This window comes from Neolamprologus brichardi, chromosome 15 (genome assembly GCF_056152115.1).
Source record: "Neolamprologus brichardi isolate AB-2024 chromosome 15, ASM5615211v1, whole genome shotgun sequence".
Lineage (NCBI taxonomy): Eukaryota > Metazoa > Chordata > Actinopteri > Cichliformes > Cichlidae > Neolamprologus > Neolamprologus brichardi.
In genome coordinates, this window is record NC_142118.1 from 11,730,499 (window position 1) to 11,753,844 (window position 23,346).

A 23,346-nucleotide genomic window follows, 5' to 3' on the forward strand; every position below is an offset into this window, starting at 1 on the left:
ACATAAAGACACACAGAACGAGGGGTTAAGCCCCAGCCTTGTAGGCTACAATAAGGCCAACTACTTTTCTCATTCTCTCAATTCACCCTTTTTCTTTACGCCTCCTTCTTTTAGGCGCACTAAAAATATATATATTTGTATGTCTTGAGATCAAAGGGCTTGTGTCAAACTGTGAGAAAATGTGTCATAATATATTTAAAGACTCAAGGGACAAAATCCAAGCCATGAGAAGATTGCTTTAGTTGAACCCACATTTATCATCTGCTACCAAATGCTGTGGGTGCAGCCCACTGACCCCCATTGTTAGAGGTTTTTTTCTCCCTAGGGGCCATTCAATCAATCTTACAGAGTGTACACTTCTGCAGTAGCATGTTGACGTCTCGCCTGTAATCCTTTCATCTCTCACTGAGTTTTTTTTTTTTTCTGCTATTTTTTAAAATCTTCTCAGTTCAACCTTCATTTGACTGGTGACATTCATGCCATCACAGCTGCCAATAACCTGGTGGCAGCAGCCATCGATGCCAGGATGCTCCACGAAGCGACGCAGTCAGACAAGGTGACTGTGCGAAAAGATAGCATGTAGCAACTCTAGTTTAAAAAAATGTGTGTGTAATATAATGACAGTATGGATTCCTTTTGCTCTCAGTCATGTTTGCGATTTGCTGTAGATTTATTTTAGTCGGTGACTGTAAATTATTCTGTGGTAACTTTTCATGTATTTGATTTATTTCTGTAATCCTGCTTTTCATGCACATAATGCTATCTTGTTATCTAAATTCCAGCTTAACAAAAGTCCTTTCCTCCTGTAAGGACCGGTTAAATGTACTTTAAATAATAGTATTGGTTTTTTTGTTTTCTTTACCACCAAGGCCCTTTTCAATAGATTAGTCCCTTCTGTGAATGGAGTCAGAAAATTCTCACCCATCCAGATCTCCAGGCTGCAAGTAAGTTTAAATACTACAGCTCCATAATCACACATGATGTCCATGATCACACGTGAACTAACTAACTAAGGATTGTGTCTGGGGTGTTCATGAAAAGTTGTTGTTGTTGTTGTTTTTTGTCCACTAGGGGGCCTCTGTGGATCCAGCTTAAATTTTCACTCTTACCCTTCACATTGGCTGCTTTACCAAACATTTCTTTATGCCAGATAAAACTCCTTGTTTGTAGAAGAAAGAGTAATTCAGTCTTCATGTAGTGCTGATGAAGAATGTCTAATATTTAGTCCTAACAGATAAAATATGCATGGCAGATGTTACTGATCCAGGAGATGAAGGTTTGAACATGTTTATGTCCTGTTGCAGGAAAGTCCAGGATTAGAGAAAAAGACTATAAAATCAGCCTTAATTGATGAAGGGAGAGATAAAGATTTTTAAAAGGCTTTTTTTTAAGCAGAAAACTCCAACTAAACCTTCTGATCATGACAGTGAGTTAATAATTTCCTGGTTATTTAGTCTGGATTTGTTTCCTATACATGAATGATACCTCCCACCTATTACGGTGGACATAACAGGCTTCTTTCATGTTAAATAAAATCTAAACAGTATCAGAAACATGTGGAACAAAATCTTGTTGTCTGTCTCAATTTCCAGCGCCTTGGCATCAGGAAAACAGATCCTGCATCACTCACGCCTGAAGAAATCAACGCGTTCGTACGTCTTGATCTTGACCCCTCAAAAATCACCTGGCAGAGAGGTATCTTTATAAACAGACAGATTCTCTGTGTGTGCTTTTTTTTTAAGCGGGGGTTGTAACTGTATCACAATCATGGCTGATTCAAGCTGTTTTCTCACTAACTATGTGTCGGGAGACTCAAACAGAGATGTCGTCCAACTCAAATGCAGCACCCAGCAGGAGAAATACTCCTTAGGCAAGAATTTTAGGCGAAGATACCGCCTGTGTAGAGCTGCGTATGCACCAGACAATTACCAGCAGCTTTTTTTTCACATGAGCACAGTTTAATCAGTTAGACTAAAACGGAAACGTTTAATGTCTCTCTCTAACTAAGCTGGATCTTTGTGTTCTCACATATAATGGGAAACATCTTAACACTGACCAATTACGCTTAAATGTATAATGGAGTAATTGAGTTAGCACTGGTTCAAATCTTCAGCTGGGGCTTTTCTGTGTGATGCTCGCATGTTGAGAAAGACATGTATGTTAGGTCAATTGGTGGCCTAAGATGCATAATTACCAGCATGCGGTCCCACACCACATATCACTGTGCTAATGAGGAGCACTTCACAGTGATGCTACTGTCCTAAGTCCAAATGCTCATCAGTGCAGTTGTTATCTTGGTACAAGTTGTCATGTTAGCATCAGTTGTTTCTGGCCTGTCCCTGCTAATAAACTGAAAATAGCTGACTGTAGGATAAATGTGCAGGAAAAAAAGGCAAATTTGATTGATTCATTTATTTATTTTTACATTTATAACAGAAATGGGCGACTGGTTCAGGGGGTTGCGAATGGTTCAGGGGGTTGGGAAGCTCATCTTGTAACCGGAAGGTTACCGGTTTGATCCCCTGCTCTGTCTGTCTTGGTCGTTGTGTCCTTGGGCAAGACACTTCGCCTACCGGCTACTGGTGTTGGCTAGAGGGGCCGATGGCGCGATATGGCAGCCTCGCTTCTGTCAGTCTGCCCCAGGGCAGCTGTGGCTACAACTGTAGCTTGCCTCCACCAGTGTGTGAATGTGAGAGTGAATGAATAGTGGAATTGTAAAACGCTTTGAGTGTCTCGAAAAGCGCTATATGAATGCAATCCATTATTATTATTATTATTATTATTAAAAGTGCTAAGTGTATGTAAAACAGGTAATGACATAAGTAACATAATTCTTTGCTAAGCAGCAATTTTGCGATTACTGAATCTCCGATAGTGTTGTTGCAGAGAAAAACGTAATTACAGTAACATGTTACTACACCCTACACCGATCTCCAACTGCTTATGAAGTCAAGTGGTTTTTATAGCAGCGGCGGTGTAAAGCACGCAATCTTAATCTGGCCAAATGTGAACAACACCGCAGCAGAGATGCCTTATATTTCAAACTAGTGCAAAGGGGCTGCTTCAGAACACCAGTCTGATTGTCTCCACTCGGATGTACTCGCAGTCAAAAAACAATATCATGACTATCACACAAATCTAATTATCATAAAAAATGTCTGACAAACATCTCATGCTCTGCAATGTAAGTGTCTTATTGGGCCGTTCCTGAGGAATGTCACATGCAGTCTTGAAATAGAAGGTAATTTCCTTTCTTACATAATGAATACAAAAATGGCTTCATATTAAATTAATGTAAAGTGTCAGACCATCAGTCACAAGATTATAAACGTGGGTACGGCAGATGTGGAATTAGCTACAGCAGTGATAGCTGGGTTCGTTTAAAGTTGCCTGTGAGACAGCCGGCCAGGTGCTGCTTTGACCGATGTGGTATTTTACTCTGTCGGCTTCGGGGTCATTCATCATAAACAAACTCTGGAGATTAAAAACAGGTTTAGCACCCAGTGTGACTTTGTTTCATGTGTTCATGGGACTTATTCTTGCTTAACTTTTTTTCCTAAACTTGTTTTTTTTAATGGACACACTTTCCTTTTTTCATGAAAGGGAAGGTTCTTTCATTCTACAAAACCAACACAGGAATAATGTCTCCTAAAATGATTTCCTGGCTGAGCGCAGTGAATTTCTATCCGCATTATCAGAAAGTAGCCTTAAGTGCTGAGTGAGGAAGCCTTCATTAGCTAATCCATTTTAAGATAAACACACGTTATGGGCTAGTATTTATAAACGTGTAGAGATGAATTTTTACAGTGTGTCAGGCTAACGCTGTAAAAACATACATTTTCCTTGTGGCTCAGGTATCAGATCAATTAATCACAGTTTATGGGCTCTTACAGTCACGTAGTCCTGTTGGGTTTTTTTTTTTGTTTTCTTTAAAGAAAAGTGCTTTTTAATCTAATCTAACATGAAATTAATCAGAAATGTAATGTTTTTCTGTGGCATATTGTTTCACATAAGGCAACTGCATCATGTTAAAAGGCAATGTTTCATGGTCAGAGTTATAGATTATATAACAAGGTTTGCCCAAAAAAAAAAATTACTTTTTTGTTTTTTTTTCCAGTCGTTGATACAAATGACCGTTTTTTGAGGAAGATCACCGTCGGACAGGCAAGCTCTGAGAAAGGACAGATCAGAGAGGTATGGCGTTATAGTGGAATAAAAGTGGAAAAGCATTCCATTTACCTAACAAACCATTTTGGGAAGTTGGAAAATTAAAGTGGCTTAGCTTTAGTCTTTGTTAAATTGGTACAGTGTATTAACACAACCTGCCTGACGAGGCTGTAATGGACGTGTTTATTAAGACTTTTGACGTCTACAAGAATGTGAGCCAACTTTTTTCAAGGGTTTTTACTGTAATGCCTATACTGTTTTCCTTACCTCCAGCTTATTCCCTCCATACAATAATACTAAAATAGACTAACAAATAAAAGCTCTACTAAAATTAAACTGAGCTGAGAAAATCTGCTCTCAAAACAAAAGGAGACCAAATTAAAACAAGAGTAACAATGTAAAATATGTTGAATATACTAAAGTATAATAACTGTGGTATGAATCACTCAGGCTGTGAAGATTAGGATTCTTTAAAATAACAAACAAACCATGTTGCATACTTTTCAACTACCACCCTGGATTTGTGTAATTTGTTCATTCAAACAGAAAACTTCACATGAACTTATTTTATAATGAAGAACAATGGTGCAGCAGTTTATTTACATTGTAAAGATGTAGCTGGTGGGGCGTCATATTACTATTAACATGGCCTGGCCTCGGATATCTCTGTTTTATTTTTTGCTTTTTAATTTAGCAAAACCATGACTAAAATCTTTCTCATGCATGTCCACTCTGATACACTCCCCTCTGCACATGCTCCTCTGTTCATGATACAGCCCAGATGTAATCAGCTCCCTCCACCACCACCATACATTTGTAGTAATGGCAGCTAAATGAAATTCTCTAAATAAATATTTCACGTCAGTGGGAAGCTAGCAGGCCTAAGTGAAAGCAAATGTTTAGAGAATGAGAAAAATGACCCACCCATCCATCCACGCTCACACACGTACACACCTAGAATAGCCTCTAAGCTAGTTCACCATATGGTTATATTTATGATCATTGGTAAATCCATTCTGTTCCCCTTCCTCTCCTCTGCCCTGCACTTTCTCCAGTGCTGGTTATACTATAGCCCCTCGGGTTATTATCAGTGGGAGTGGGAATAGAATTCTTATATTCCTTGAGGGATTATTGTGGGTTTTATTCTTTTTTTTTTTTTTTTCTAACCTTACTTACTCGTGTTTTCTTGTTCTCTCCATCCTTTTTTTGTTAAACATAAATCATGACAGAAACTCGTATCAAAACAAGTTAAACATGTTTATAGGTTTTTTAGGTTTTCTTCATCAAATTATCCGATCCGAAACTAGGCCTTGTTCATAGGACTTTATTCTCTTTCTCATGTGATAAACCCGGTGACTGCTGTTTTGAAGAAAGTTGCCAGTTTTCTTCCCACCCTGTGCAAAACATTTTATTCACTTAAAGCTTTTATTCTTGAGTCCGTGAAAGATAAATTAGATTGTAAAGGCTTAAGCTTACTATTTTGCATTCTAGCTCCAAACAAACTCATCCATTAAACTTTACTGCAGGTAAAACATTTGTTTTCAGCTCTCCGCTAGCAAGTGTATAAAAGAACTGCTGAAACTACAGTCCTGGTTTATGTTGCAAGTGATTTTTCTTTTCTCACACTCCAGACTGGGTTTGACATTGCAGTGGCCAGTGAGATCATGGCCATCCTGGCCTTGGCTGACAGCCTCGGGGACATGAAGAACAGACTGGCACGCATGGTGGTGGGGACCAGCCGCTCTGGACAGCCTATCACAGCAGAGGACCTCGTATGTATTTTGTGTTGTAATCTCATTTGTAAGTGTGGAAGTATTATTGCTGTCTAACTCAAAGAATTTTAGACCAAAAATATGGATTTTTTAAATTTGTTCTGAAAAAAGTTGTTTTTGTGCTTAAGACTGTAAAGAAGAGTTATAGAAAGATAGTGGTTTTAGTCCTTATCAAGCTATCTTCGATTTGTTTAAGTGATACGAAACATCTTCAAATCTCAATTTGAGAAATTAACTGTTTATAGTGGAAGAAAAACACTTGCAGTGTAGAAAGTGGAAGTTTTTTTTTTACTCTGGAGCATTCAGCTGTGAGTTAGCACAATATTCCAATCTTCCCAGGAGTGAATGTCCCAGCTAATTCACCCTGAAGTCCGACCTTGTAATGGTCAGAGAACACAAGCAGAAAACCCGAGTATTAATCTCAGACTTCACAGGCCTCGGTTAACATGTTAAATGTTAAAGGTCATGAAATTAGTTACAAAAAAGGACTGAACAGGCGTGGCTCTTCTGGAATTTTTGCCAAGAAAAAGGCTGTATTCTCAGAATCAACTTTCTGAGATTTCCTTACTTGGATGATTGACCAACCAAACCAACACAGCATATCAGCACAAACACCTCATACCAACGGGCAAGCACGGTAATAGAGGGAGGATTTGGGCACCGGACTTGCAGTTACTGAGTCAACTGTGAACTCTTCTGTATACCAAAGTATTCTAGAGTCAAATGTGAGGCCATTTACCCAACAGTTAAAGCTTGGTCAAAGCTGGGTCTTGCGACATGTCAATGATCCTGAGCACAGGAAAACTTTAAGTTTTAGCGCCCCATTGTAGATTCTTCAGGCTCTGGTTTCCCACACATGACTGTGATGTTTCAGAGCTGTAGAGGAGGAACCTCCATAAAGTTGTATTAGCATTTCTGATATGCCAGGATGTGAAAACACAACCACACATCAATGCCTGCCCAGTGGAAATATGCTGTCCGTGTGTGTGTGTGTGTGTGTGTGTGTGTGTGAAAATGTGTCCACGTTGCTGATGGAGCATTTTGTGCAAAGCAAGATTTACTTGCATGCAGGACGGAAACTTGCAAATGGACTGTAAAAACATTTATCATCTAAAGTGGACAGCTGTTTGACTATACTTTACATTATCAGTTGTTTGTATTAGCGAGCTCAAAGTTTTGTCTGAATCTTGATAACCTGCTTTGTTTTCCAGCCAGCACCCTTATTTTTCTCTCTTTCTCTCCGTCAGGGTGTGAGTGGAGCTCTGGCGGTGTTAATGAAAGATGCTATCAAGCCCACGCTGATGCAGACCCTTGAGGTGAGACCTGTGCACAGCCCCTCTTAAATAGTTGTTATCCCGCTCAGCTGAGCAGCTTCTGATGAATATCTTATGGAATAAATGGGTTTGCTCCGCTGCTGCCGGAGAAAGCATTCCGCTGAGATCCTTAAAGAAAGGATGATGGATTGGCTTTTTTCCTCCCAGGGCTCTTTATCTTAATGGCAGTTTAGCTCGGTGGACAGGTGAAGGTCTCGGGCAGGGGATCCACCTGATCCAGTTTCATGCAGCTGTGCTAGGGAAACACTTTAATTTGGTTGTGATGTTGATAACAAAACTCTGCTTCTCACAACATCTGGCTTTTATTAGGCATTTGAGATTTTACCTTAAGAAGAATTAGACATGTGATACCACAAGAATATTTCTTCCATGTGGACAGAAAGCACATACGCACCAACATATTTGTGACACTACGCCCAAATCTTGTCCTTGCAGCCACCATGATTAGTCAAACTCTATGGGAAGCTGGGGCACTTTTAAAATTGAATAAACCCCACATGAAGGATGCATGTTTTTGGTTTTCCCAAGTTTATTTGTGCACTTTTAGAAGTTGTGATTAAAGTCCAAAGCAAGGATTCAGTTTTGGATGATGACGTCACAGAGAATAAAAGAGTAAAACTTTAATGTCTCTGCTTTTTTTTAAATCCAGTAAACACTGACGATTATCTCTAGGGTACTCCTGTTTTTGATATTATTATTATATATTATATTATATATTATATATTTCTCTTTTTTTCCTATGAGCAAGCACTTGGTGACAGTGGGAAGGAAAAACTCCCTTTTACCAGGAAGAATCCCCGGGCAAAACCAGGCTCAGGAATGGGCACCCATCTGCTGCAAATGGGTGGTGTTGAGGGAATGCACAGAGAGACTCTCTGCTGGACAGGCTTCCATTAAACCCAATCCTAATATATGTTTGTTAAACAGGATTGTATACAAGTGGAACATTGGCTTTTATGCATTTTTTAATAGGTTCTCACCAACGGACAAACATATTCATTAGGCTTGTTCTATAAAGGTGTTGTTTTATGGCATCACAGTAGAATGTGTCATCTTTAATGTTCACATTCCCGAATGTAAGAGGTGCGATCAAAAAGTTCTGGTCAGATGCTATTTTGAGCACCTTTTGATTTTTTTAAGGTGTTTGGTTGGATATCGTTTTTATTTTTTTTAAATAATGGAATGATTGCTTTTGACTTTTTGATCACACTTGATTCAGTTTTCTTGTGCACAGACTTGAAACACTGAGTTAAAGGCCAAAGATTTACCACACAAGCTGAGGGTACTTTTCTGCCCATTTGGTTTATGTAATTAAAGTTTACAGTGAACACAATGTTAGCAGTCATGCTTGTGATAACGACTTTTTGTTTCTCGTTTTGACGTGATGGCTGTTTCTCGTTTGTTTGTTCCTTGTTGGTTTTTGAGCAGAAAGCTTGATTATATGGCTGCTGGGTGGAGAAAATAAACATCGACTGTCCCGGATTCTGTGTTTTCAAGGGTGCGGTGAGGGTTGTGTTGTACGAAGCAGAGATTTGGTTACTTTTTGTTTTTGGGAGGAAGCGTTGCGGTCCTGTTGTGTGAAACTGTTTCCTGTGTGGGTTTCCTGCGATTCTGGTCAGGGAACTGGTATCGGGACCAAGCGGGCCTCAGAGCTCCATGAGAATTTTCCGCCGAGCTTGACCGCCTTTGCCCTTTGTGCCCTTTTGGCTCGTCACGGCTGTGAATGCAGATGCACTCCTGAGAATAGAGCTGGCATACGAACGCTGGCGCTGAGCTTGCATTTCTGTGTCGTTTTTAGACGGGACACAATTTGGATCACAAGAAGAAAGGGGATAGTTTTTTCTCCCTGTGTACGTGTCTGTTAAGCAGACTTCAGTTGTTGTGTGAGTTTTCCAAACATCCTGTCTACGTGGAGGTTCACAGTATGCATCTTTCCTGGGGGAGAGGAAGTAGACTATAGGATAGAGGGCAAGGGTTGTGTGGAAATGCGGAGCAGTTTGAGCCCTTGTGCTGTGTCAGAATACATTTCGGATACTTTGTCACTTTAGCCCTGCTCTGCAGTTGACATATAAAATTGGCCAAGTGATGCGCGACACCCGGAAATATTAACATGATCTCCGGTTTCCTGTTTTTATTCGTCTCCCTTTTCCGAATGTTCCTAATCCTTGCGTTCAACAGATGGAAAGGTGACACAATGGATTTTCATTGATTTCCACTTTCATTCCATTGTTGTTTCCTCGTGGACAGATGTGGAAAGAGTGAAAATTTTGCACTGGGTCAAGTTAAACCTCAAAGTTTGCAAACACAGATGGAAATCCGTGTAATGTTTGACGTCCATGTCCTTCCACTAAAACACAGAAATGGATGTGATGTTTTTGGCTAGGTAATGGTACTAAAATGCAATTTCTCTTCATCTCACGGTCTGCGTTTTGTCTTCTTCCCCCTTACTTTTCATTCTTAACTATGCATACTCTTTTTTTCTTTCATTCAGTAAATGCTGCTAGTGGCAGCTTCGCTCGTGACCTTGTTAAAGAAATGATTTACTCCTCTGAGGGGAGGCTGTTTATGCTGGGTGAGGGAGAGGTATGCAAACAAAAGCCTTGAAAATCAGACTAGGCCTTCCCATCCTTCCCTTTTCCTCTCTCTTAAGGAATTCATATTCAGTGTAACAATGGGTCAGCTGAGCTTCCCTAGTTTTCTTTCTAAGTAATGACCTTTTTTTAAGAGCCTGTCTAGAGTGCGGCAGAAGGATTTTGATCTCGATGAGTGGGCCTTTCCTTGGCAGCCGTATTCTTTCATGCCTTTCTTGCAAGCAGGCTGCACTCCACAAAACAGATCTGAATTATTCCGAGAGGATACATCTGCTGCTTGTAAAGTACACCAGCTGTGCGTCTGTGCATTTGAAGTAACTTTAACTGGGAGGCAGCAAAATAAAAAGTCATTAGTTATTCCTTTACGTTATTTAATGAGTGATTTAGTCCAAGAAATGTTGAAAAATAGTGGAAACATGACAGTAACAATTCTTTACACTTAAAAAAAGCCAATGATATTCAGTTACACCTATTAGAATATGTGTCAGTGTTAACTCTTTGAGGTCCACACCAAGAAAAAAGCAATGGAAAAAAGTTTTGTTTGCATTTCTTATTGACTTGGCTGAGTAATCACCACAATCAATACTTTTAGTTTTTAAAATATTGATCTCTACCAAATGGTTGAGATGTTACTCAATGGTAAAAGTATGAAATGTCATGCAATTCAAGTACAGTAGATAATACAGTTGAAAAAATCAAATAAAGGGCCAAATTATAATTAACTTAATAACAAAAATGATCCAGGGCATTGGATAGAGTTTATTTCTAGTAGTATGCCAGTGACCATTGCTGGTTTTCATTCTAACAAAGGAAAGTATTATATCAAACAACAAAATGCATATTTTTTTTAATCTACAAATGTGAAAAATGTGCAACAGCACAAAATACTCACATTCAGGCCACTTCTGATTGAATGCTACTGTGGAAAATCATTTTTGTTTGTAAAAAAATAAAATAAAAACAGTGCAAATCGAGCACATCTGCTTATGGTTTTGGTCGTTGGGGTCTTATGGTGTAGCATTTACTCTGTGGTGGTGGAGAGCTGAATCATGGTTGTCCAACTCTAGATGCTGGCTTGTTAACTTGATTCAGACACAGCCAGGCAGAAACCTTTTGAGAACCATCGGTTTCTGGTCCAGTAGGGCACAGTCCCTCTTGTAGACCAGGTATTCAAGTCAAGGATGCATCCGAACAGTGGAATATGCCATCTCCTTAAAGATGAATTGATCATCAAAATCTTTGCTAGGTATTTAAATGACATCAGCCAATCTTACCTATAGCAAACCTGTGCAGGGTGACTTAATAGAGCAACAGAAAAGAGTGATTTTTGTTGTATTTCTTACTGACTCAGTGTTTCCTTTGTGTCTTTGTAAGGCTAATCGCTGCAAATCTGAACTTTGCACAGCTGCACTGCCAGATTTGAGGCCTTGAAGTGCTCCTTTAGTTCGTGTGGGTGCTTTTCTAGCCTTTCCAAAGCAGTCCAAATCAACAGGCAACACAAGCCTGGCTCATATTCAGGCTGGCAAGCCTGTGAAGGGCCTCTTAACTTCTGCCCACTGTTTAGACAAACCCCGCATCAGCATGTCATCATTTATCCTGGCAGCCGGGGTTAAAAGATGTTGAATTTTCTATGAAAGAAGTGGTTAGTTAGTATTTAAACTTGGTTGCCATGGGTTGCAAAGTTTTCTCAACTCCTCCCATATGTTTGTGCACCCCTCTTAATTGTTGTAGGGTACGCCGGTGTTTGTCCACGCTGGGCCCTTCGCCAACATCGCCCATGGCAACTCCTCGGTGCTGGCAGACAAGCTGGCTTTGAAGTTGGTCGGACAGGACGGCTTTGTGGGTAAGAGCATGCAGCCCATGCATACAGATCACACACACACACACCACACAACCACAAAACCTTTGGGGATGACAGACAAGAAGATCTCAGCTGTCGGATCTAGGAGTCCCAGATGTGTTTGAACTGAAGGCTTAAGCTTCGTTAGCAGAACAAACAAATTTATAACTTATAATTTATTCCAGCCATGAACTTCAGCGTGATCCCCTGCCGCTGAAGGCTTTAGCATGAACTCATTATCAGCCTGGTTCTGGATCTGTTCTGCCTGCCTCTGGTGGACTAGTATTCTGCTCTGGTGCTGTTCCTCCATAACTTTCTAAGAAGCTAGTCGAAAGAAAAAATATCAGCGCAGAGGAAGGAAGCAAGTTGATAATCTTAAGAGCCCTTGGAATGCTTTAGAGTAAACCACACTAATCCCTTCAACGTCAAAGCACACTGCAGCATTTCCATTTTTATCGGCCTATCTGTCCCGCTGCTCTCTCCCTGTCTTCATTTACTTTGGCTGCAGGAATATGTCTGGAATGCATGTGTGTGTCTGTGGTTTTGCCAGGTGCATTCGGCGTACATGCAGATCTCCTTAAGGCGTACGTTCACGTTTAGGCGACAGATACTTTAGCCATCAAAGCTATAACGGGTATAAAAGGGGAAAAAAAAAAGGTTGACTGCTTGGGCAAAACCAGCGTTTGTCCAAGCTGTCATCTGTGAGTTGGACAAATGTGAGGGCAGAGAGCAGGATTTCACAACACTGAGCATAAAAGCAGGGAGACTTGTATTTGTTTTAAACCTCCACCTCTCTCCATCCCACTTAGTTACCATCTGTATGTCTTGTTCCCTGTCTCCCTTCCCTTTCCGCATATTCGTTACCTGACTCTCAGGTATGCCGGGAACCCCCCACCTGGCAGCTGGGACGCGTGCGCCCTCCTCTCGTTCGTCCCATCTACAAACAAACAGGAACACTGAAAAAACAAGAACATTTTTGCAGATGCAATGTGGTACAGCAAGTCATTTCTTTGTACAATCTTGTGCAGTGAAGCCCAGCAGGAGAGTAAACCCGTTTTCAGATGATCAGATAGGTGGTAAATAGGTGGCCTCTGTCAGTGCGCCCCAGGGCAGCTGTGGCTACAATGTAGCTTGCCATCGCCAGTGTGTGAATGGGTGAATGACTGAATGTAGTGTGAAGCGCTTTGGGGTCCTTAAGGACTAGAAAAGCGCTATACAAATGCAGGCCATTTACCATTTTACCATTTACCATGTAAAACTGTGATGATGTTGATAATTCCATATTTCTCAGAAAATTGTTTAAATAACACGGTATGGTAGGTCAAAGATGAAAACAGAAGGAATATAGGATTTGGCATCATCCTGATGTCTTATTCCTTTTCACCTTGTAACTCCAAACCTATTGAAAAAAAGACATCTGCGAGCCAACACATGAAGTTTTCCTTCATTGTGTCACCGCACATCATCTTGGTGCTGTAAATGCAGACTAAGGTGTCTAAAAGCAATATACACTCACTGTATTAAAGCTAGAATTCCCTACTCTTGTAGGAAATCACATTGCCTTGTATAAAAGAGAGTTTTGTCAGAAATAGAGGAGCCAACTACTTGTTAGTTTTTGTGTTACTGTAATGGTTTAACAAGAGAAATAGACAGTACACATATTTTGAAATGTTTGCAGGATCCTGTTAAATATTTAGGCTCTGAAAAGTTATTATTACTATTATTGCTATTATGACTAATGACCAAAACTGCAAAAAATTAGGCTAAAGTTTTTTTAAAGGACAATTAGAGTGAAGAAATTACGTCTGGCACTCATGTACAGTAAACACGCCCAAGTTTTGTTAATTGCTGGGACCCTCTTTGGTGAGTGAAAGTTGTTGTTGTGCCATGAACTCTTTGTGAACTCCGGGGGGGTCCGGCACTAATGCTCACTCATAGCCCTGCTTCATCATTCTTAATATTATTGTGGTGTTTTTCAAGTCACTCTGGAATCTGGACTTAACATGAAGAAATGCTGCTTTTGCGGGGAGGGGCGGCTGTCGGGAGATGAATTCCACATGCCAGATGTGTGCGTCTCCTGTACCATTAACCGTCTGGAGTCCTGAACGCAGATAACCCCGCGATACTTATTTATTATAAGGCTTAAAAGATCACATTAGAAAACGTGAAAAAAAAAGTTCTAGCGTTTAAAGATTTGCAGTCATGTTGGAGTCACAGTTCTAATTTTTTTTTATCACCTACATAGACAAGCAGTTGCTTGAAAATTATGTTTGAACAATTAAGTGAATTAAATTTAAAGGAAAACTCAGTTACATTATAGAATTTTAGCCCAATTGGTTGTTAATTTTTCTTTAGTTTAGCTTCAAATGCAGGGTAAATACACCCTCACATTGTATTAAAATATGATCTTAGAAATAAGTTGTAAGTAATTCTTTGAATGAGATGTCAGATGCGGTGGCTGAAGACCTGGGTCCAACTCCACTGGCTAGCTGGAGCAATTGGGTGTGGCGTTTGGTTGAGCACAGGGTTGGGTTCAATAAGTATGTACATACTTCTTTCTACTTCATTTAGCACTTGACAATTAAGTTGCTTTTTGTCACGTCATAAAGATTTTGTTTGTTTATATGTCCAAAATAAAAGGTTATCGTCATCCCTGTACCTTTGTGGGTCTCCCCAAGTTCTCTGACTTCTGAAGGCTGTTTTTTAGCTTAGCTGCTGATTCTAAATTGGCTCTAGGACAGCGGTCCCGAACCTTTTGGTTTATGTATGCTGGTTTATCTCCGACAATATTTTCACGGACCGGCGTTTAAGGTGTTGCGGAAAAATACAACAAAATAAAACCAGTACCAAAAAAAGGAAGATTTATTTGTAACACACGGGAAAAGGCCCAGGGAAACCGAGTTAACGATAAAAAACGATTTAAAAACCCTCAACTCTCGCAGCCTGGTATCAAACCAGTCTGTGGCCCGGGGGTTTGGGGACCGCTGCTCTAGGAGGTAATGTGAGCATGAATGGTGGTCACCCAGCAAATAGACCACTGGCCAATAGTCCAGGGTGTACACCACCTTTTGGGATGAGCAAATGCAGATGGATGAGAGATAAATCACTGTTTTCTTTTATGATCACTTGAACATTTAGTTAGAAATGTTATAGGATTCGCTGATTTAGCTTTTCTCAGTTTGTTTGTTCATTACACAAAAATTAAAGAAGTTAAATTAAAGAGCCTTAAGGCAAATAATGACAGGCATGTGTTCTGACATTTGATTAAAGTAGTAGTACTTTTTACTTTTAAGTCTTATTGTGGAAAACTAACAGCACATAGATGGTCGTGCAGCCTGCTCTGCAGTGTTTGTGTTTTTATTGGCAGCTGTGCTGATACCAATGCTTTGACATCTAGTTCCACCACACCGATCTTTCTCTCTCTCCTTCTCTCTGACTCTGCTCACAACATCATCGACCTCTTCCTTCCCTCTCGGTCTCTGGGCAGTTCAGGGTTGTCATGCAGAACAGGAAGCTTGCAAGTGTTTCCTTAGGACATCCTCCGGGGTCACTTTCCCGCTTGATGCAATGCCGTCGAGGGGAAACTGTCTTTTCTGTTTGCTTTCTTTCACCTCTCAATATGCTGCGTCGTGTCGTGTGAGTACTCTTGTGCTCGCTTTTTGTCATAAAGTTTGTGGAATTCCACAAATACTGTACCTAAGAATCAGATTTTTGTTGGCAAGCTGTTTTTGTATTCAGAGCCAAAGCTCTAGTGTGGTGCTAATGAGAAACATTGCACTGAGCGCTATTTGGCCAAAAGAAAGCTGAGTTACATTTTTGCACTCCTCTCGCAGGCTTTATTTTTTTCCCTCTTTGAGCAGATAGACTTTTCAAGATGCAGGCAATGCAGCCAAGGCCCCCCCAAGTCACAGTTTCTGCTAAATGTTGTTGTTGGTATTCCAAGAAACTAAGTCCTGTTAGACTTAGTTCTTCTGCTCTCCCAAAGACTTTCTCAACTTTCTGATTTAATTTCATTCCTCACGTATTTCCATCCTCTTTCTCTCCTCCTCTCGCCTTCCCTCCTTGAAGTAAATTTACGCTCGCGTCTTGTGAAATAAATCACACTGTGACTAGCATTAAACGAAGACAAACAAAGCAGAGTGACGCATTTCTTCTCTAAAACACTTGTTTTTTTCTCTAAAGCCTCAGAGAGATTGATTTCATCAAATGTCAGACACAAGTACTACCAAGCTAAAGTACTCTCGTGTTTCCAAAGGCGTGTCAATAAATGTTTTCAGCAAATTTCTTTTTGGATTAAACAGAGTTTAGCTCATAAAATTTAGTGAGGATTCATTATTTTGCCGTCATAAACTTTAAGTCTTCAAAGTTGAACCAAGAAAAAGACTTGACATATTAGACATTACATGTGATAAATGTAGAATGTACAAAAGCCTGCTTTATTTTTTTATGTAATTATAAAAGCCTTCCAAAAGTTCAAATCTTCCAAAAGTTATTCCATCATTTAGTTTTTTAATAACGGCGATGGAAAGAGGCGTTGAAGGTTTATGATTCACTTCACTTCAGTGACTCCTCTTGGAGGAGGCAGCTCTCATCAGGATAGGAATGATTTATCTTAGAATGAAGGAGACCACTCAGATTTGATTTGCAGTGATGCTTCCTTCCAAGTGGAAATAGATCCAAGCCCTCTCCCCTCGTTCCCTTTTCAATTTGCAAACCCATTACTGTCTACCTTCAGAAGTGGAACTGGTCAAAGCCCGTCTCTGTGGAGCTCAAGTCTGCGCACAGAGTCCTACGCACAAAAACTTGTATGAGACGTAAAACTGATCAGAATGACACAAACATTTTATTTGTTTTTCCTGGTTTGCATCTGAGTCCCATTTGGGGTTTTTTTTTAATCGTTTGAATCAAATTTACTGTCAATAAGGTTAGCAGTTGACGAGCACAGATGTTACACCACTGGAAGAAAGGGGTTATCCAGGATGGGTCAGTTTGAGCAAGAAGGGAAGCGGGGTCTGTAGATGATTAAGTTTATGGGTTGCGTATTGGTTCTTTTAAAACAAAATAAATTAAAAAAAAATGTTAACTCCAAAAAAACTCCCCAAAAAATGGGAAAATAACAGCAAACTCCTCCTGTTAATGTTATTTTTCATGAATACCCATAGTGAGCGATTTGCCCTGTATTTGGTCATGTGGTGACCTTTTCTCTCACAACAATCCCTTTTTTGGCTCTTAAACCCTGTGATTGTTTTTAGTCAATAATGTCCTGACCTGGCCACCCAGTTGGTTCGGCAATTACAAAAGTTAGTTGTTTTTTATTAGAATAACAAAACTGTAATATAGATAATTACCCTTAGCTGTTAAAACAAATCTGCGCCTTGGTCTTTTTTCCTTAGTAATATTTGGTTGTCATGGGACAGTACTCCTTGTAGATTCCAGTACCATTCAAAGATTGTATTTCAGCTAAATTCTGTGGGGGTTTTCTGACTGAGTTTTCTGTGTTTTGTGATTTTCATCAGTCTTAAATGTGTAAAAATTTACTTTTGGGCTTAATTAGAGTTTTTCCTTGCTTTAATCACTGAGATGTTGTTTTTATCCTTTAATAATACTTAAATTATCATTACTTTGATAAATGTTTTCTGAGATCAGCTGGTTTAGACTGGGTCCTTTAAAAAAAAAAACCTTTTACACTAATATTGCGAGGGCCAGCTGCTACTAATGGACCACAACTTGTTAACATTATGTCACATTGACAAAGTCCTCTATATTATCGGGACCTGTGGGAGACATTCAAAACAAACTTTATTAATTTGACTGACAGAAAATCATGCTGCATTTGAAGGCTTAATCTCTCTTCTCGTGGTCACAAAGAGTTCGTGAAGCGTTAAACTACAAACTGGACTCCATGCACGTTACGGTGCATTTATTCTGTTTGGCTTTTAGATTTAGATAAAATGTTTTACTGGAAGATTTCTCGTAAAATATGTGTTGGAACAAAGGCAAAGCATTTAACCAAACAGCAAAGCCGTTAGTCTTTACTAGTAGCAGTAAAAGTGTTGGGGCAATGCCACTATAGCTCACCTGGTCGAGCCTGGTGACTGAAGGCCACTCTAAACCATCTCTTGCATGTCATTCCTCCCTTACTTTCTCCCTTTCTTCCTGCACACACTCTGCACTGTCCTCTTGAATAAAAGCTAAAATATTTGCAGTAATAATGTAGTCGACTTTCAGCGCGTTGTGCAGTCTAGCCTGCAAACGGTGCTGATTCTTCATGACCCATCTGAATATCATAATCTTTAGCACAAACCAAAAGCTTCAGAGATCACAAGGAAACAGACGTGCAGTGAATTCTTCCCTTCCAAGTACTGAAGGGGAAGAATAACGGCATCTGAGCAGACTAAACAAACAGCCCAAAGTGATTAAAACCTGCCTAAACACTTTTGATGGGAAATAAACTTTAGTTTTACTGTAAAATGTGTAAAACTAGCCAGCATGTTGCAGGAAACCTTATCTTAACAAGGCTGCCATTTCAGGTGGGGTATTTGCTTTGTTTGGAGCCTGTTCAAGAGGCCTGTGCGTAGAGCTGTCTCTATCAGAGGCCCTCTGTCTTTTTCAGAGCCCCTACAATGTACCCATTACTCAGTACTACTGTTCAGAAACCGTTCCCATGTCTCTTCCAGGCGTGTAATCGAGCTCACATGTGGTGCTGTGAGGTCAAATTGGGTCAAACATGGCTTGAAGGTGGAAGATGAGTTATTTCAAGCAAGATGATACGTTAATGCCTGTGTCCAGCGCCGCTGCTCCAGCTTCTAACACGGCTGAATCGCAGTCTGCTCACATTCTTTATTTGCTGACCATAAATTTTAATATGTAATTCAATAATTCACTGGTAGACATGTTTATGTTTTGTACCTGTTTCCTCACAGTGACCGAGGCAGGTTTCGGAGCTGACATTGGGATGGAGAAATTCTTCAACATCAAATGTCGAGCCTCAGGTTTGAGGCCCAGTGTGGTGGTGCTGGTCGCAACCGTTCGAGCGCTAAAGATGCACGGCGGCGGCCCAAATGTAGGTCAACACAGCGCTGTTGTAATAACACAGTATAGCCTAGCCATAAATTCTTCTCTGGTGTGGATGAATTAAAGAACCACTCACTTAAATGTCTCTGAAAATCTAGCGCAGCATGAGATAGACAAACTCCAACAGTAAAATGCTCTTAATGGTCATGAAAGGCCCTGCTATCCTGTACTGAGCTGTAACTCAATTGAATTTAATGAGCTTACTATCTCATAGGGTTATTTCGGTTTCTTGGTATTCATTAGTCTCCATCCTGTTTGCTGAAATTAATCTTCCAAATTACTAACTGTGTTTATAGACTTGCTAGTGAAAATATTAAGAATTAGAACGGTTGATTTCTTGTTTATCTCCCATATGGGCAAAACCTGTGATGCTGAAGTGTCTAATTTGTTGGTCTGTTTGTACGGTTTTAGGTATCTGCAGGTGCACCTCTTCCCCGAGAGTATACCGATGAGGTAGGAACCATGAAAAATATGCATGAGCAAACATAAATATACACTCACCAAACACTTAGGTATATGCTTTGCTAGTACTTGGTTGGAACCCGTTTGCCTTCAGAATAGGGCTGCCACAAACGATTATTTTGGTAGTCGACTAGTCACCTATTATTTTTGCGATTAGTCGACTAATCAGATCATGCATCCATTGGACGTAAAACATACAGCTTATTGCACCAGCATGCATCTGCTCTTATATAACTATCATTAGCTTACAGCTTTAAGTGTTTAAGGTATGTGCTCACTAAAAATAAAGGCAAGATGATAGTTTATTAAATTTTAATTAAATTTGCAGATTGTTTCGGTGAAGTTTAATAAACTCCTTGCTATCTAAAATATAACGGGGCACCGGAGTATATTCTTGAGCATCTCACACTTCTGATAATCAGTTGTCTTCTTGAGGTTTATTCAGCTGTGTAAAAACTATAACTTCTCTCAGCCAAACCAATTTACTCAGGAACAAATAAAATACTAAAAAAGCCAAACAATAACATTTTGAAGTTATCTAAGTGACTTATATATATTTAACCTGAGTAGCGAAAGATGGCAGTGGGTTTGAAAACGATTTGCCAGGAGTCCGGTGTTCGAGTGGCAACCAGTGTAATTTTCTGCTGCTTGTTGTGCACATGTTGTGCATTTTTCTGCGTTCTTTAATTATAACGAGTGGTAATTTGAGTTTATATTACTTTCCTGTTAGTTCAAAGCAATCTGGCCATTCTCCTCTGACCTCTGATATCAATAAGATATTTTCACCCAGAGAATTGCTGCCTACTGGATATTTTCTCTTTTTCCCAACCAGCAAATCCTGGAGATGGTTGTGTGGGAAAAGTCCCAGTAGATTAGCAGTTTCTGAAATACTCAAACATCCAAAGTCACTTAAATTACCTTTCTTTCCCATTCTAATGCTGTCAGCAGCTCGTCTTGACCACATCTACATGCCTAAATGCATTGAGTTACGTCCATGCGATAGGCCAATTAGATATGAGAGTTAAAGAAAAAGGCAGTGTGGTAAAATAATGGGGGATGGGAGGTAATTATTGGGCCGTGGCATCACTTGTAATTAGGATAAAATAATTATCTGTATCTGTCCTTATTGTATTTAGTCTGAAAGTTCAGGATGTTTTCAGGAGAATTAAAGCTATTTACGCTCATTAACATAACTCTATTTGGTGATGTGCTTGGTGCTGTGTTTTGAGTAAACTACCATGGCAGTGAAGCATGACCGTGGGTGGCGATCCCACTTCCTCTTCATGCAGCTGTTTTGTGACCTGGCTCCTAATGGGCTTACTGTACACATTAGGGCTACTTACAGAGCAGTGCATCATCTTTGTATTAATGTATACTTGGTCTCTCCTCTGCGTCAAACATGTGTAATATTAACCAGAAAAATCATGGAAGAGAGACGTCATTTGACAGCATTTATAAGATGTTTATGTGATGCAATAAAGGGTCTTGGAGATTGTACTGAACCAGTCCACCTCAGGCTTTCAGCTGCATTTCCATTGACATTTAAATCTCCATCTACCTGCATAGATCCGCTGCCAGCAACCGTGATTAGAAGCATTTAATGTATTAAGAGACCATTTGCCTGTGGCTTTCACCTATGTAGACTTAAGCAAAAGTGGAGTTGGGATTCTTTTGGTGTGTGTGTGTGCATGTGCGGCTGTATCTGGCCAAAATCAGTGGTCTCTCAGGCAGGTTCAGCTGAGTAAATAATGAAGCAGTTAATTAAGGTTAACTGTAAAGCCTGTAATAAGAACCAGAAGTACTGAGGAAAGCAGAGCTCAGGAAATGAATTTATGGGACCTGTATGGCCTTGCTCTTCTTAGCCTGTGGCTACACACAAATAGTGCTAGATTAGATTACTTTGGTCGCATAGGAGCTTATCGTGAAGCTACTACAATGTGCACGTAGTAGCATGCGGTTCAATATGAGCTATTGAATTGCTGCACACATCACCGGATCAAGTATAATGATGTAATCACGTGCAAAGCACACAAGTGTTAGTAACGAGACATTTTATATTAGCCTGAACAACTTATACAAAATGGTGAATAGGACATTAATGTAATTAAATGAAGCTCCCACTAGAATCACAGATTTCCTGTCATGCCCTTTAAATCATATCTCTGTAAACTGCTTATCAGATAAACAAGGATCTTTAGCATTTTTTCCACTGGTGAGCTGAAGATGCAGTAAAACTTTCTCCATCTCATTTGTTGTCTTTTAGGGGTTTTTTGTATTTTTATTATGACACAGAATAATTTCAGTATTAAGTAAGACAGGAATTTCTTTTTGGCGGGGGGTGAGTGTTTTCATAGAACAAAGATCCACAGGACACAATTAGCATGTAAGATTTCTGCAAACCATTTAAGTACTTTTTTCTGACTTATATAGTACTCGGAGTGAGGGATTGAAAGCCTTGAAATTCTATCACGATATAACTGTAACAGGTGCTGTAACCACCTGCTGAAAGCTCTGGTTTTCCACCATGTAGCTGAATCAATAATTTCCATCTACCATCTTCCTCCCTCATGGAGTGCAACTTGGAAGAGCTCCAACGATGCTCGGTGGAGTATTTTGCTTACATTTAGGTCACAGATGATAGTATCTCCTCCCTCATGTCGTGATGAAACAGGCCGTGGAGTTTACCTTTAACGGGAACCGTTTTCTTGCATAATTTGCAGGTTGTTGGGGAATGTTAAAGTAACTCTGTTTTGTAGGTTTTAAAATGTCATCAGAAGCTAATGCGCAGCTCTTGGGCATCCCCTGAACTTAAACTTGTTGTGTAGAAAAGATGTGACACAATGTGACATTTTTATATTGCATTATATACCGGTGTAATCGTGGGCGGGATAATATAACACAGCCCTGTGGATTTTTTATTCTGTTAAAGAAGCCTAATGAACAAATCCACCTTGTAAGAAACTGTGCAGCGCAGATGTTATGAAGCTACAGGACGTGTAGCTCGTCTATTACATTTATAATATGTTTTGGTTCAAGTTGTGGCACATTTTATGGGTTAGATGTGTTTTGTTTTTTAATAACAGTTTGTTACCTCTGCTCTCTTTCTTCTTTCTCTGCCATCTCTAGAATCTGCGCCTGGTTGCTGGCGGCTGCCGTAGCAATCTCAGGAAGCAGATCCAGATTGCACATCTGTTTGGGGTACCAGTTGTGGTTGCTGTTAATGTCTTTAAGTAAGTTATATATATTTTTTTTTAAATAGCTGACTGCAAGTAAAGCTATTAATTGTGATTAATTCGTGTTTTATATAAACGCCAGCTTCGCGCTGCTAATGGTGTTTTTTTTTTTCCTCGGATCTTTTAGGACAGACACCCAGGCAGAGATCGACCTTGTATGTCAGATAGCGAAAGAGTGTGGCGCATCCGACGCTTTGCCGTGCAACCACTGGGCGCAGGGTGGAAGAGGCTGCTCGGAGCTCGCGCAGGCTGTGAAGGAGGCCACCAGCAAACCCAGCGACTTCCAGTTCCTCTACAACACAGAGGTGAGTGCAGATAATGTAGTGGAAATTTTATTTAGTTATTGCTCTATGATAGGCGGTATCCCGGTTCCTACTGTTTTAGTATTGGATAATTAGTTTGCCATAAATTACGTTGATTTTGGGAGCTAGAGTAAGTTGAAGTAAAAAAACATCAGCTGGTTTGAGTTAGCGAGTCTAGGAGGTTGTGACTTAAATTAACTGACCTTGTTATGCTGTTTGTGTCTTTGTGCATGGCTCCATTTGCAGTAAGCATGTGCCTGCATGCAAGCGCTCTCAACAGCAGAATTTATTGGATATTAAATTAATAAATCAAACCTTAACTGCTGTATAATAAGATGTTCAATCTTTTGATTATTCCATGTGCTAAACGGGTTAGAGGGAAGGTCAGACAGAAAACCTCAGGCTTGGATGTTTGGCAGAAGAGAAGGTAGTGTGAGAATATCCCATACCTGCTAAAGTTCCAAGTTAGCAGCTCGGATGGACGATACAGAAGAACTGCACCTCAATACACCTGGCAGGTGATGGTGTCTCATAGCGAAGGTGCTGAAATTCTGAATATATTAGTGACGAG

General features: G+C 40.0%; 1 protein-coding gene across 2 annotated transcripts in view; it reads left to right on the forward strand.

The window, feature by feature from the left end:
• mthfd1l (methylenetetrahydrofolate dehydrogenase (NADP+ dependent) 1 like) overlaps nucleotides 1–23,346 on the forward strand; it is a 43,160-nt gene that overhangs the window by 7,847 nt on the left and 11,967 nt on the right. For both annotated transcript variants that reach the window (XM_087852064.1, XM_087852065.1), the window contains exons 14-24: nucleotides 449–556; nucleotides 870–944; nucleotides 1,593–1,695; nucleotides 4,118–4,194; nucleotides 5,799–5,939; nucleotides 7,187–7,255; nucleotides 11,596–11,707; nucleotides 18,628–18,767; nucleotides 19,190–19,231; nucleotides 22,367–22,470; nucleotides 22,601–22,778. In XM_087852064.1, coding sequence (XP_087708190.1) covers nucleotides 449–556; nucleotides 870–944; nucleotides 1,593–1,695; nucleotides 4,118–4,194; nucleotides 5,799–5,939; nucleotides 7,187–7,255; nucleotides 11,596–11,707; nucleotides 18,628–18,767; nucleotides 19,190–19,231; nucleotides 22,367–22,470; nucleotides 22,601–22,778 — 1,149 coding nt within the window. The remainder of the gene's footprint in view (nucleotides 1–448; nucleotides 557–869; nucleotides 945–1,592; nucleotides 1,696–4,117; nucleotides 4,195–5,798; nucleotides 5,940–7,186; nucleotides 7,256–11,595; nucleotides 11,708–18,627; nucleotides 18,768–19,189; nucleotides 19,232–22,366; nucleotides 22,471–22,600; nucleotides 22,779–23,346) is intronic.